This window comes from Ictalurus furcatus, chromosome 2 (assembly GCF_023375685.1).
Source record: "Ictalurus furcatus strain D&B chromosome 2, Billie_1.0, whole genome shotgun sequence".
NCBI classification, from domain to species: domain Eukaryota; kingdom Metazoa; phylum Chordata; class Actinopteri; order Siluriformes; family Ictaluridae; genus Ictalurus; species Ictalurus furcatus.
The window spans coordinates 8,686,550-8,702,375 of NC_071256.1; the positions used below are offsets into that span (position 1 = coordinate 8,686,550).

General features: G+C 39.3%; 2 protein-coding genes across 4 annotated transcripts in view; one reads left to right on the top strand and one right to left on the bottom strand.

Moving 5' to 3' along the window:
- The window catches only part of enpp1 (ectonucleotide pyrophosphatase/phosphodiesterase 1), a 96,860-nt gene extending 95,535 nt beyond the window's left edge, over window positions 1–1,325 (top strand). For 2 of the 3 annotated variants that reach the window (XM_053646503.1, XM_053646510.1), the window contains one exon: window positions 452–1,324. In XM_053646503.1, the coding sequence (XP_053502478.1) occupies window positions 452–604 (153 nt within the window). In that variant the 3' untranslated portion in view covers window positions 605–1,324. Of the gene's footprint in view, window positions 1–451 lie in introns of all 3 variants that reach the window. The other variant, XM_053646526.1, reaches the window with a different exon arrangement.
- An 8,008-nt stretch (window positions 1,326–9,333) lies between these two features.
- On the bottom strand, window positions 9,334–15,595 carry rpl7l1 (ribosomal protein L7-like 1). Its single transcript, XM_053646541.1, has 6 exons — window positions 15,480–15,595; window positions 15,109–15,217; window positions 14,857–15,017; window positions 14,604–14,741; window positions 14,320–14,429; window positions 9,334–10,045 (listed from the first exon to the last, which is right to left on the bottom strand). Exons 1-6 carry the CDS (start codon window positions 15,554–15,556, stop codon window positions 9,837–9,839), a joined length of 804 nt encoding a protein of 267 aa, XP_053502516.1. The 5' UTR covers window positions 15,557–15,595; the 3' UTR covers window positions 9,334–9,836.
- Window positions 15,596–15,826: the final 231 nt, after the last annotated feature.

Below are 15,826 nucleotides of genomic sequence, written 5' to 3' on the forward strand. Positions count from 1 at the left end.
GAGGAAGTGTGATGCTTTGGGCAATGTTCTGCTGGGAAACCTTGGGTCTTGGCATTCATGTGGCTGTTACTTTGACACATAATGCCTTCCTAAACATTGTTGCTGGGCTTATACAGGTTTTGTGTTCCAAAGTTGACTGATTCTTCCCCCTTTGCTGTTAATTGCTGTTAATTTGCAATAAGATTTAACATACACCGATCTTCCTCACTGTTCTCCAAGCAGTGAGTGAGTCTGTATTTTTATATCTGTTTTGATATTAACAGCCCACTACACGGGCTTAACTCAACTTTTAGACAATGGAACCAAAACATTTACTGATTTCGAAGTTTAAAAAATCAGTTTAAAAAAAGAGTGTCAGTTTAGGTGTGTGAACATGCCTTTCATATACACATTCAACTCAGCGATGGTTTATTCTTTACTCTTGTTTATTCTTTATGTCTTGCTTGTACAGAATGGGAGTGAATATTCGTGGGTTCAGGACTGGACTCAACTTCACGTTGCACGGATACGAGATATTGAACTTCTAACTGGGCTGAGTTTTTATCCTGACCTTCTACCTGTTGAAGATGCATTACAACTTAAGACCTTTTTGAAATCTTTTTAATATTTAATTCTACACTATACAAGGACCTCATGTTATGATAACTTCTGTCTGAATGAGTGACTGTATATGGACATGCCTTAAACTCAGTACCAAAAAAATTCAGCCAGAGAAGCTTTATAACCTTCATCGAAATGATTTGTTTCACAAATCACAAAATATTCTTCTTATACTTAATTTTTTATATGTATTCATACTTTTAAAATATCTATTATCCTTTTAATATAAAGAAAAAGCACAGCTACAATCATATTTACATATAGATAAAGTAGTTTTATTACATATACATGTGTATTATGTTTTTAATTTATACAATTCTGTGTTGTTGATCTTAATAAAATGCATAATCACAGAAATTAAAGGTAGAGTTCATCCTGATTTTTCTTCTTTAAAAACTTTTAATGTCATCTTCAGAATAACTTACCTGAGTCCAACTGTAGGATATGAACAGAAATAATGTTTATTACAGAGCAGAGAATGATGGATTCACGCCCAGCCAACATCTCCCTGAATTAAAGTAAAACTCTTGCCCATTACATACATATCTAGCTCCTTTTTCGACAGCACATTACTCCATCACCATATCTTTCCTTCCAAGGAAACAAAGGGTAGATCTTAGAGGATTATTCTGCCTCTTCTCTGGAAAGTCTGTTCTTATCTGTATCCTGCAGGGAAATCATACACGCTGCTAAATTCCTAAATTAATTCATATTCAGTCTGATCATGTATCACATTTAAAAAAATGATTCAATTGCATGCTTATTCTCCAGTACCATAACAAAGTTTTAAATTTCTACATTTCAAAAATAGAAAATAACTATATATTATATACATATTTTACAGTTCACATGACAAAGGTCAAGTCTTGGGATTCATGATGACTCCACCAGACCTGAGTCTGCTCGGGTGTCACTTCCTGTGGTTGTCGCTATGCAGCACATTCACTCTGAAAAATAAAGGGTTTTTAGTGGTTCTTTACAGCACCATAGGTTCTGCGAAGAATCTTCTTCTTGTCAAGAACCATCTTTCATTGTATAAGGTTCTTGAGTTGAGCTATATGGTTTTTTGGAGATTAAATATATTTGTCATGCTTCATTATAGGTTCTTCAGAGCAGTGTATTAGTTCTTCAAGGTATCATCCCTTAACAGGTTAAAGTGAACCCTATAAGGTTTATTGTGGGACTAGAAAAGGTTCTTCTAGCAGGCATAACTCTTAAGAACCTTACTTTTGTTCCTTAAAGCACCAACTAAGGGTTTTGGGGTTTTTTTGAGAACATATAACATGGTTCCTTGTGGCACTGCTGTGAAGAACGATTTCTGGGTTCTATAATGCACCAGTAAATAGAAGGTTCGCTAAATAACTTGAGAATAAAAGTTTCTTTTTGCAAAAAAGAGTTATCCTATGGCATTAGGCTGAAAACCCTTTTTGGTTCTAATTAGAACCTTTATTTTTAAGTGTGTTCTTCCTCAGCTGATGGAAAACACAAGGAAAATACAGCCAGGTCCATCTCACAGTTCCTTGTGGTTGGGTTCATCGTGTATAATCGTCAACTCACCCATACTGACCCATACTGTCTCTCCTGGTGACAACTCATTAAGGGCTTTGGCTCAGTGACACTTTCTGTAGTTTACCATCTAACATCCTTCTGTCCTTTTCCTTTGGAGAGACAGCTGAGCTATTAGGAAGTTCAGGGTCCACCAATGGATGTGGAGACGATGCCCCAGGAGAAGTTGAGTTCGGCGATTCCTGTGATGAAGGTGTGTGGCTCTGTATGCAAGTGTAACAAAATACGAATCCTCTGCTTTATTTTTAAAATGTTTTTAATAGTCTGCGCTGCTCATTTAACTCCAGTGGATGCTGCAAAGGATGAAATAAAATGCCCAAAGACTTGTGGACCATTGTCTGTCACTAGGACCTCAAGAATGAAGTGGCATGCAAATATATATTTCAAATAAATGATGACCTGCTGAGCACTCATAATTGTAAGAAGTAACTACAACTAGAAGGTAAGTATTGTGTCCCGGGACAAAGACACACTTTGTCACATATATGTTCGGGGTGCTGTGAAGGTATGAGTGGTTCCTTATGAATTTGCTTCTCTTGTATGCACCTTCTGCAGTTAACCAAAATTACATTTAACTGCTGGCTGAGTCCAGGCCTCCAAACAGTTTGTTCTCTTCACTTAACCACGTCCATGCATCCTTCTCGTAGTTGAGCTACTTGCACAGAGCTACTTGCAATACATTCTCTACTTGTATGATTCTGCATTATTCAGTAGTAAGCTGTCTTCAATACTGAGAGCTGCACGTTCAGTACTGTTTTAGTGCAGGTTTGTGTCTTGCATGCGTTGGCCTTCCATCTGCAGCTAAATGGAACTCACTGGGAGGTTTTACATCATAGAATCTATAATGTATATCCATGCTCTTCATTAACTCACAGTCATCCCTGCAGGTGCTCTGAAAGGAATGTGTGATCGTGCGTCTGCTGTCCATAGCCATTTCCCTGGCACACGTGCAATAGTGTTGTAGTGTGTGGAGGTGAAGAATCAGGACATAATTTCGTGAGTTCAGTGTGTCAGTGTGTCATTGAGGTCAGTCCACATATCATTGTCAAAGTTCATAGCATGGATCAGAAAACCTACAGTAAGTAAGAAATCACAGAGAAAACATGGAAAACCATGGCTCGGAGCTTCATCAGCAGAAAAGCACAACGAGATCTTGCAAAGAGACAAAAAAAACCCCAGACAAATAGACAATCTAATCAGTTGGTAATACACAGGGATCACACAGAAGTGATCAAAAGAAAACAAAAACACAGAAGCACAATCATGCTGGAATATGTGCCGTGTACCGAAAGACGCAGCGCACGCTGAGGTTGAATTACATGATGGGTGTAAGTCTTATCTCTCCTAGAATTCAATAGCATAGGATAACATCTAGACCTTGGGCTTTAATTAGGCTAAGGAGAGGTTTATGATTAGTTTTGAAACAGAAATATTTTCCAATGTGATAATGTCAAAATCTCTCACATGCCCATATGAACCTCCTTTTCCATGTGAATATATCTAATATGTTCTGTTGGGGTAAGTGCTCTGGATGTGTAGGCAACGGGTTTCCCATTCTTTCCTCATTTCTGGAGAAGGACCAACAACAAAGCACAGAACGATTCCATCAGCCAATACTTTGCTGTCCCTGTTTGGCTAACAAAAGTGGAGAGGACAACTTCTCTTTTTAAAATATTGAAGACTGCCATCTGCTCAACCCCCCAGAACCAGCAGTTCTTCACAGAAAGTAGGAGCTTTGTCTTTGTGACTCAGCTGGGGAATAAATTTTGATTATTGATTAACCATAACATTGGAAAGCCCTTCAAATTCATAAAGCTTTAATCTTTCTCAGGTCAGGCCGAATGCCTGTGGCTGAGATGATGTGGCTTAAGAAGACATTCTCCGAATTTATCAATATTCAGTGTAATGCTGGCTTTTAAGCAGCATTAATATTATCAATAAAAAATAAAGTTTGTTTTCATATTTTCCCCAGGAAAATATTTCCCCAGTATCATCATCCATACACTCTAACCCTGACACCTGAAAGCCTCAACCCTAAGCACTGAAGCTTAACCCTAAACCCAAACAAACCACATATGCCCTAAGATTCTACCCCTTACTCTAACTCCTATAAACTCTAACCCATGAAAGCCCATGAAAGCCCCAGCCTTTGATCCCTAGCTTGAACACCTACCATTAGTGTGTGGGATGTTGGACCACGTCCTGCAGCCTGGCACAAAGCATGCAACCTGGACATGACCATTATCAGTACGGACAGAGACCAATCGTACAGGACACTACCCTAAGTACAAAACAAAGCCTGATTATGGTGAACTTTTACCACACAGGAGAAATATGCAAATTGATTAATTTGTATAAATAAGGAAGGGCAATGGATATTTAAATCCCTTTTAATTGCCTTTTAAGCTTAAACTCCAATAATACTGCTTCAAAAAAGAGCTCTCTATAGGTACGATCACACAGCGGTTTCACACTAATTAACACCACTAATTAACACCACTACAGAAACAACAGGTATGACCTTCCACTAACTATCAACATGTACTAAAATACAGTTTGGGAAACATCACACACAAAATAAAGACAAAACGACAATTATGCAAAAAATAAATACAGAATAGATCAAATCTTCTGTCTACACTTGGTTATTCATTCATTAAGTTAAAATAAATTGAAAAAGACCTGGAAAATATTTTAGATCAACTGAAAACTTTCAAAACATTTTGCAACGAAATAAGAAAAACAGTTTGCTCTTTTCCTATGCTATAGAAGACAATGAGCAGAATCTGGGATTGTATCACTTGACCTGATCTGATTGTTTAGCAGAAAATTCAAGCAGAACCACTGGCCAATCAGAGGCATTGTATCATTCAAATCCAAATTAAGAGACAATACAAACTATGCAATTTGCATACTTTTATTTTGAATGCCACTAATTTTAATGCACCTTCTGTTTTTAACTTGTATACCTAACCATAACTGTACATTCCCTAACACAACAATTCACATCCCGTTTATCAACTTTACAGCAAACTTCCAACTTAAGAATAATAACTAACCTGATCAAGGAAATTGGGAAAAGTATCCCCGCACTCCCTAACCAACCCAGTCTCACAGAAAAACAGCATTTTCTAAACCAGTGGTCACCAACTCTCTTCTTTGAGATGTACCTTCCTGCAGGTTTTATCTCCAACCAAAATCTAACACGCCTGTTTTCGTTGACCAAGAACTTCTTAAGGCAACGATTGGGTGGGCACCATTTTGGTTGGCACTAAAGTCTTCAGAAAGGTAGATCTCCAGGAACAGGGTTGGTGACCACTGCTCTAGATATAGAATATCAATATTCTGTCAGAAGCATTAACTGTGTCTCCATCGCACAAACTTTCCCCAAGATCTAGGGACTTTTGGAGGTACTCGATGTGTTCCCACCGCAGGGACCAGGGTCTAAATTAAGTTCCGGGTAAAATATTTCCTCCTCAGAAGTCCCTACAGGGAGGTGGTACTTTTTCAAACTTCAGGAATTTTGGTGGGTGGGACTTGGGCGCTGAACATGCTGTTTGGTTGAATGCACACAGCATTTTATTTCAACCACCATTTTTAAAAGTCTGTTGTGGTGCATACAGTAACTGCTGTTTATTGTGATTCGAATCAACACAATGGAGTTTCTTAAAAATACGACCGATGGACTGACGACGAGGTCCAGCCCTTAATAAGTATTTATGCCGAGGAGGAAATACAGCGGGAACTGGAAATGGCAACCCTCAATGAAAAAGTATACTTATATTGTATTTTGTAGAATTTTATTTTGTAGATTTTATTTTGTAGAATTTTGAGGAAAATAATGAATTTAATCCATTTTGGAATAAGGCTGTAACATAACAAAATGTGGAAAAAGTGAAGCGCTGTGAATACTTTCCGGATGCACTGTATTTCCTCTTATACCCCTGAGCCTCTTTGTAATGTACAGTGACCAAGATACCAAATAGGAATGATTGTTTTATGGCAGGATAGAGTCACAGCTAATTAGCTCACCCTGTGGACCTGTATGTGGATAAAATTCCTGAGAATGGGTTGGTGGGATCAAAGGAAAAATGTTCCCCATGCAAACCAGGGATGCCAGCGTGTGTGTGTGTGTGTGTGAGAGAGAGAGAGAGAGAGAGAGAGAGAGAGCACATATTGCAACATATATTGTAAATGTTGTTTCCTAAACCTGTATGATATTTATGATTTCACCACATCGTTCACCATGAAATATGGATAAAAATGGTACCAAACATGCCCTGAGAAATACTGTAATTCATCACAGTTCCAATGACCAGTTTTGGTTTCCCTGGTATTTCGGAAAGACATTCCTGATCATTTCAACCTTAATCAAATAATTGCCAAAATTTATAAATCTGCTACATTGGAAAATTAAGGATCACAATAATAACAGGAACAGTTCCGACCGGCAGACCAACGGTGGTTTTCTGACCGGACTAATTTGCCTAATCTTCACGGTACTTTAGACTACAATGAAAAAACGCAGACATAAAGTTTTAGAGGAACCAAATGGTACCTTGAAAAAAGTTCCTGGGGCTAATTGTTGAGGTTAATTTCAGTGGAAACATGGCTATTCGCTTGAATTGTGCTTGTATTAGGTATGAAGTGGGCCATGCTCTATATGTTAAAATAAAATATATTGGTACAATTATTTATTACAGTAAAGCTCAGTGTGTGGTGTAGGAAGACTTGGTGAATTTTTGACAGAACTTCTGGATTCACTTTTATCTATCACCAGCACTTTCCAGTGTGCTTTCCTCCACAAACTAAAAGAAACTCAACCCAAATGGGTAGTCACTAGTTTGCAGCTTTTGTCTTGTTCAAGCTCAAGATCAAAGAGCTCACGCTATGTGCAAGTGTGTATGTTGTGATCTGGCTCGCTCTCTGTCTCACAGCACTCACTGTCTCAAAACACACACCAGTAGGCTTGCAGTAATAATACACGGGTGAGAATCATCACACGTTACTGCTGGTTCAAACCGCCTCCTCTCTATCCGCAATGCTCAACCAAGCCCCTGCTGCCACATACCCCCTCTGCCTGACTCAAGATGAAGAGCCGTCCGGCCTGCGGCCAACTTCCCCTTAAAACCTGGCGACCTGTGCTTTCTGGGATAGCAAGGGATGGTCTCCACAGGGGACCAGGGTGGATAGAGCCAGGGTTTTTTAAGGACACTTTTGGTCCAAGTCACCATGACATAGAAACGACATCTTTGGCCCCTGCCCCGCCTCCCCAGCCAGAGCTGGACACCCCCCTTACCACCAGCTCAATGATATATTCCATGTCCCACTCCTCCACCAGCAGCCACCTCCGACAGGAGGCTTTCAGCTGCTGCACATAGACAAGGGGACCTGCCTCAATGAGCTTCGGGGATCAGCAACGCCAGCAAGGTTACTCTGGTGTCCAACCCTCTGCAGTACCGCCCTGACGCTCTGATAATCCACCTGTGTCAGTGACAGCAGCTGCTCCACAAGCAAGCTGGACTTCCCCTGTCAGCAAGGGGAGGATTCACAGAGCCCATTCATCCTCCTCATAAAGGCAGCTGGAGATGAGGTGAGCTGCAACTTCTGGAGTGCCCGTCAATCCTTACCCTGCTCCTGAGTGAGGGCTTCGAAGCACAGTTGCTGACAAAAGAAATGCAACCCAAAAGGGGGTCTTGAGGCTTTCGCCTCGTTCATGTTCAAGTTCAAAGACCAAGCTCTCACACTGTGTGTGTTTATGTGCTTGTACCAGAACAAGGATGTTCAATGTGTATAAGGTATGTAGAAGAAATAAGTGAAATAAGTAGCATGTGAACGTTTTTGTCTGTGAGACTGGGTTGCCCCAACTCAATCTTACATACCAAGCAGGAAAATGTTCTAAACCAGAACACTTCCAAGCTGTTTCTCTGCACTGACAAAATCCTGATTTTATAACCATGACGTCGTCTGACAAAATCATACACATAAATTAAAGACAACGGCTGTGCTGTGATTTTGGCTATATTTACATGTAAAATGAACGCAGAGAAAAAGTTATAAGGGAATGAATGTGCTGCTTCTCTCTACCCCTCACTGAACAGAGCAGCCACGGAGAGAGGTGTGACTACAGTGGGAAAGCAGGACCTCGTGCTCGTGGGGCAGTACTAGCCATTCTATTCTACGGAAAGTAGCTAAGGTTTGTGCAAACAGTCACTAGATTTGTCACTAGGTGTTTTTTTTTTTGGGGGGGGGGGAGGTGTTGCTAAAGGGGTCTGAAAAGTGTACCAGAGTTGTTTCTCTGAATATGAGCGAGTGAATAGCGAGAGGAGGGGCAGCAGCGAGGAGTCATATTTTAAGTGATGTATTCGTGTTCTATTGAAAATAAACACTAAAGTTATTTAGCGATTTCGTTTTTATTGACTTTTTAATAATTCAAGCACTTTTAAGCACCACAAGATAGAAAAACTTCAAGGTTTTCCAGTACTTAAATTTCAAAAAGACAAATTCAAGCAGTTAAAGCACCTTGTATGAACCCTAGCATAGCGGTTAGCATAGCATTAGCTCGCTTACTAGCAAACAGGAAATCTTTAAAGATTAAGGTGAAGAATTTAGGTTAAATGACAGGTCACTAACCTTTGTATATCCTGCAAAAGCAGTGAGCTGGGTCGTTTTTAGCAAAAATAGTATTAACCGCTGCACATACATAACTGATGGTACTACTGTATTATTGATACAACCATTTAAAAAATACAGTGGGATCAGCAGTATGAGAAGCTTTAGTATCACAATGCTACTGTAGCAACCCTACTGTATATTACACTTACTTTTCAGCACTTGTTATTTTCAGAAACTGTACACAAAGCCCACAGGACATAGAGGTCGTTCGATTGATTGGTTTTGCAGTTTAATCGGCACCGATAACTGATTGCTGGAAGTATAGGTTATCCACATACCGGTTGCGTCCTTTGCGGGAGCAGCTGAGAAGGGTCCGCTGTCATGCAGTGGCCTCTAGACCCGAAATAAAATCTATCACTGATTAATTTTGTTGTTATTTGAAGTGTTTTTTATTCATTTTGGATGTCCAATTTTTATTTGTTACTTGGAGTGTTACTTTTAGGTTCAGTTTGAATGTTTTATTTACTTTAATATTTATTTAATTTAAAAAAGTTAGTCAGTACTGTTTATTTTAGTAATAAAATTCAACATTATTTTGAGTGTTATGTTTTCATTCAGTATCAATTTTAAAGTTCATAAGTTGATTACTTGGTTATTGTTATCAGTAAAATCCACTATTGCTCGACCTCTAATGCAGACAGTATTCATTCACGGTGAGTAAAATCTGATGCGAGTGCTGATTTACTGCACAAAAACAAACACATACATGCGAATACCACATAATTACCATTTATAATAAACCATATTTGTTTTAATATAAACTGCTGCACAGAATTAAAGAAAACTCTGGCCTGTGAGACGGAACATTTCACCTTTTCAACCATTACGCTGAAGACAAAATCTGGTCTGATACTTCCTTTCGAAGGAAATGATTTGTAACTATGTCCAATCTCGATCTGACCCATGGTATCGCATCAGAACTGAGAAAAGTAAAGGCAGGAACGCCAATAACTCTCCATTAAACAGTAGAGTTTGTCCAAGTTCTTCACAGAGATTCAGTTAAATCTCCTGATCACTCTGTTAATGTCCTCAGCTCGAGGTCCGGGCTCGCCCATCTCTTTCAAAAGGCCGGCTTTATCTTGGGCGGAGTGTCGAGGAACGGACAGATAGAATGGCCAGAGGAAGCTGTTTGCCTCCTTGAAATTCTTTCCGGTTGAGTAGATTTCATGGATGAGGTCCTCCAAACATATGATCCCATGCTGACCTACAGGGAAATATGCAGACACGCAGCAAAATTACTAATCTCATCCTAAACCAAAATGGCAGACACACTACGATATAAACCTAGTGTTAAAAAAACACACACATTTTTATTCATGTACCATTGCATAAATATTACTTTGCTTTTAATGAAAGTCCAACTATAATTGATATAATCAATAAATTCTGGTGTTTTGATTAAATGTTTTACTGGGACATGAAATTAGTTTTTTAGAAATTAGAAATGACATTTTATTCAAAATATTTGCCATTTTCTCTTTTCACCAAAAACTGAAAGTCTCATTTCTACCCATTTTTGCTTGAAAATATACTAAAAATCATTTTCTGCCGTTATAAACCGGTATTTTACCTTCAACTGAGATCCAAATAACAAAGACAAGTTCAGACATGAGAAGTGAACATCGACACAAACCTTAGATTATTTATTTAACCCAATCACTCATTTCACATAATACACTTTACTCCACATCATGCTTTTACTTCATTGAGATTACGTGTCATGGATGTACACAAAATAGATTGCAAACTTATTTACAAAAATATAAATATAAATTTGATCCGATTCCATAAATATTACAAAACCCTAGATAAGTTCTTTAGCTTTACTTCAGTTCCTTACTGGATTCTCAGATTTTAGCCCTGAAGGAGCAGAACGAGGCAAAACACGTAACGCAGATCCATGCAGAAGAGGATTTGAGGAAAGCGCTCCCTGCCCTGCCTACGAGGCAGTGTGTGTAACACGGCTGGAGATGGGAAATGATGAACAGGTAAATAGAGGGTGAAGTAGCATGAAGAGCCTCCACCCACAGTGCCATCATGTGGACTTCACAACACCATACTGCTGTCAAAGAACAGGCTCAAGTCTCATCTGTGGCCAATAAGGCCTCGTTTATATTTCTGCATTCTGCACAGGGGAATTATGGGTAAGCACTTTCCGTCAGCGTGCGTCAAGCATGTCTGCGGTGCTCTGCTTCAACACTCATGAAACTAATTCAGAATAGTACTGTTCAGTTCAGAGTAAAATACATCTCAAGTGGAGCTGCACAATAAATTGAATATTGATCTTGATTTTGACTGCCCACGATTACATGAACATGATCGATTGCAATATTGACGCTTAAAGTCCTCCGCTCATAGAAAACTCTGCTGCATATCAAATCAAGTACTTCTTAACCTTACAGCCAGTCACCATAGTGGCACAGGAATGACGTCATCATGTTGTATGCAGGGATCCCACTCCAAGTCAAATGTAAAATTCCATGATTTTTCCCTGACCAAAATCTTGAATTTCCATGACCCCTTCCATCGTCCCAAAGTCAATGGGTTTTTTGAATGGGATTTTGGTTAAAAGCCTGAAATAAGGTCTGTGGTGAACACAAGCTCAAAATATTTTCACGTTTTATTCTACGATATAAAGTACACCAGTAATACCCTGCTCGTGATTTTTTTTTTTTTTTAAATTTCAAGTGTATTGAAAAAGGCGGTTGCTAACATGTTGCTAAATGGGACTACAGACCTTGTGGACATTAAACATCATCACGCTGAACAGGAAACAACTTTGCAGATAAACTGGTTCAGGTTTGCTGTGCACAATCCCCCCCAAAAAAGCCTATGTGAAAATCCTATTGGGTTTTTGTCGAGGGAAACCGTGTGATGCTAACTTCCGGGTTCTGGTACAAAATGGAGTCGTCTCTGCATCACCGCTCTATTGGGTGATTTGGCTGCGTCTCTCCTCCTGTAAACACTGTTATTGCATTTTCTGCAGACGCCTGAATTGTTTTCATTTGGTTGCATATTGTTATATTTGATGCATATTTGAATTTGGTTGATGGAATTTTTATTTATCCTATATTTTGGGTACAATTTTATTTATATTTTGCTTCTACGAGATGATGCATTTTAAGGATCAGTCTAATTTGATGCAAAGATTTGTACATTAGCAGGAATGTAGCACAACATGGAGGTGAAAGCAGCGGTCTGTTTATTTAAATGTGAAAGTGCAATAAAATCTCAATATCGATCAAAATAATCGTGATGATCATTTGCCCATAATCATGCAGCCCTAATCTCAAGTGTAAACAGTAAACTTTTTCATCACTGGATCTAATACTTTCTGTCTCCTGAAAGTATAGTCCTTTAACAATAATGATGAAACGGAAACGGATAATAAATGAATAACCAGTATAAACATGTGTTTAACCTGTATGCTTCTTTTTGCTACACACACACATAAGTAAGAAACAGTCTGCACAGGATTTCACTGAGTTTTTTGTGGTTGTTGCGGCCAAAAATGCTCACGTTTGTTGTAGCTTTTTTCAAATTCTGTGATGCATTTTGCAGAGATTTTTGTGCTTTTTTGCGGAAAACTACTTGAATTGGCGAAATCGCAATTGCAAGGAATTGTTCTGCACAGTCTTTCACAGTGATGTTTGTTGGTAAATAAGGCGCATGAATCGAAGAGGGCTTCGGTGCATTGTGATAACGTCACACAATGCTTGGCCCAAATCTTGTGTAAATCTGTGATAATTTTTAAACATTTGCAGACTCCTCTGAATACTGTGGCATTTGCTTGATTTTGCACTCATTTCTGTGATCATAAAATACTGGAGGAACTGATTAATGGATTTATTTACAGAAAACTAGTCATGATATTGTGTTGCATGTGAATATAAAGTGTGACGCTTTATACCACTTGTAGTTCATTATAGTGTCCAGTTTAATCCTGCAGGATCGCACACTTTACTTTCTCTTACTTCAACGCTCTATGACTGACATAACTGTCGGCTTAAAACACAGGTTACACTGAAGTGCTTCAACACAAGACATCTTTCAGTGTCTAATTCGGTAATATCTGGTGTGGTTGATGCAACACTGCTCCCTAGCGCACACCCTCACCTAACGTTGGGGTATGGAGACTTCACCCTGTGTTTGTTTATAAACTGACTGGAGATGTTTATTTAGAAATGGCACTAATGTTAGCTAAAATGTTCTCCACATATTTTTATGCATTACCACCTCTCAGTAGATAAAGGATGCTAAATGGTGCTTGAGCCTGCACTGACCGGCCACATACAGTACACACACACATTTTATAGAAACTCCAAGGGTTTACACTACAGAGAAACTGAAGGTGAAAATGTCTCTTTACGATTAATCGTTTATGGGAACGTTTAAGACGTAATAATTTACGATTGCAATATTAAGGACGTCATGGTACTGAGAGCAGAGCTTCTGCCCAAACAGAACTTATTTGTTATCGAAAACACGTTTTGCTGGCTAAACTCCAGCATTAGCTAACTAATGTCTTGATGTAGATTTTAGGCGAGCGACATAGGTTTGTTAAATTCTTAATTAGTTCACTGAGCACTGCAAAAACGAAGCTCCTCAGACCTCAATCATCCCTTCTAGCCTCTTGTAACCACAACCTTCTTTTGTTACCTTGGAAACATGTCATATCAGATAGCATGCGGGAAGCCTATGAGACTCGTATGAGGCGTCTCTGGGAACGTTTCGCTTGCACACACAGCAGGTGGCAGGACTGCTAGCTCTCTTTGCATGACAAAGCCAGCAGGCATCACGTTGAGCTTTCTGGTGCAGAGTGAAAAGCACAACCTGGAGACAACCTAATCTGAGGAAAGCGCTCCGTTCCAAAAGGACTAAACAGCAGCTAATTCTGAGACTCGCTTCAGCAGACCACGAGGATGGTACGAGGACGTTAATCCAAACAGTGGAGCATGGAGACGAATCGAACGTAGCTGGTTAGCTCGAGTAGCTCCAATGGATACGAGTGATGTTCTCAGTGAGGTAAGAAGATTAAGTGCAAAGAGGAGATGGTGCTGACTGTGGGGCAAGAGGGGAGCTGTACACCTGACCCAACCCTACATCACCGTGTGTTATAGCATATTATCTGTGTTATACAGAATGAAGTGCTTCAACACAAAATGATTCATCCTCCTGTAATTTGATTGTTACGGGAGAAACTTCCGGTAACTAGCAGAAGCGACAGTAACAGCCAACACTGAACAGTGTGTTTTTCATTAAATTACTTTTGTTTACGTTGCACTTCTCCTTACTTTTTACCGTTATGGAGTTTTGGGAGAACTGCACTTGTACTAATAATCAAGCTTAAGATTTTATTTGGGATATTTTGAGTACACCCCAGCGTGATGTGGTGCCCCCACTCTATTCTTTACTTTCCTTAACCCTAAACGGCCTTTAATGAATACCTTTAACAACCATCACAGTTACAAAGCTTACCTAAATACTGCTCAATGACTGTGTTGTCTGTAAGAGGAATCCTTCTCTTGTCAGCCTTTCCCTGGCCTCTTTTCAAGATGAGCTCACGAACTGATTTCAAATTAGGAAATCTGTCAAAAGTATATATTAAAAAGAATAATTATTAAAAAGACTTATATATATATATATATATATATATATATATATATATATATATATATATAATATTCTCAATGCTAATTTATTCAAGTTATACCAGTCGAATCAGTTCACAAAAGCTGAATATGAAAACAGGGACTTCTTACCCCCAGGCGACGTAGGGCTCAACGACTCGCAGCATATTCATAGAGGACTTGCTGACTTTAATAAAGGTACCGCTGAAGATTTTGCTCAGCCTGAACATGTGAATGATCTTCATCACTTTTGGACTGACGCCTTTGATCCTTTAAACACATCAACATACAGTATAAATAATTAGTGGGATTCAGGACCTGCTGGAGCTCGTGCTGAGACCCTGTGAGTGACAGAAGGTTGTGAAAACGTGGTAAAGGAGCTTACTGTCGAATGCGCACAGCAAACACCAGGCTGTTCTTGGCTGGAGGAAGAGCAGGAGGAGGTCTGTGTCTATTTCTCGCCAGTCGCACTTCATCCCTGTGCTTCCTCCTGCTGTCTCTATGAAATTCCTCCAGACGCTTGAACCTCACCTGTCCCTTTTTTGTCTGTTGGAAAGATATACAGTAGATCTGTTCACATCACATCTCAGTTGTGTTTTTATTCTGCAAGTATCCACTGAGCTTTGTGTACAGTTACCTTGCTTTTCTCCAGTAAAGCAAGCTTGGCCTGGGTCGCTTTAATGGCCTGATACGCTTTTCTTTTCTTAAGAAGGTTCTCAGGGACCAACTTAATAATCTTCTTTGTCCTAAAGGAGACAGGAAGGTAGAGAGAGAGAGAGAGAGAGAGAGAGAGAGAGCTGTTGATACTCAGCTCGAGTTAACACCAGACCCATGTGCGGTGAAAAACAGATTAAAAGATTCTGATTTAACATAATCGATTCTTCAAAATATCTTCTACAGTCGCACACACACACTACACATGGCGTGTTTACACAGCGACAAGAGTGTGTGTTAACCGATGCAAAAGATTAATCCAGATAGAAAACGTAAACAAAATAGAATACATACTCGGACTCTGCCATCGTGTCTTCGGTGCGGAATTCGTGTCGCACGCTGATGACGTCAGATTGCCACCACCTGCACATCGCTAACGTTGGGGGTTTTTTTCTTGTTTTTTTTTTTAACTACAACATGGCCGCTGTGTGGTGTGGAGGAGCTCCTGCAGCCAGCCGCTTATTCACTCACAACCATTCATAAAGAGAACATGGACTTTAACTATTAAGCCCTTACTCATAATAAAACATATAACGTTGTAAAATAAAACGCTTTATATGTTTAAGTATATTATTAATAAGTTATTTCCTGTAGTCATTCATAAATACATATTTTACAGAAGCCCAAGGCATGAAGTTCTT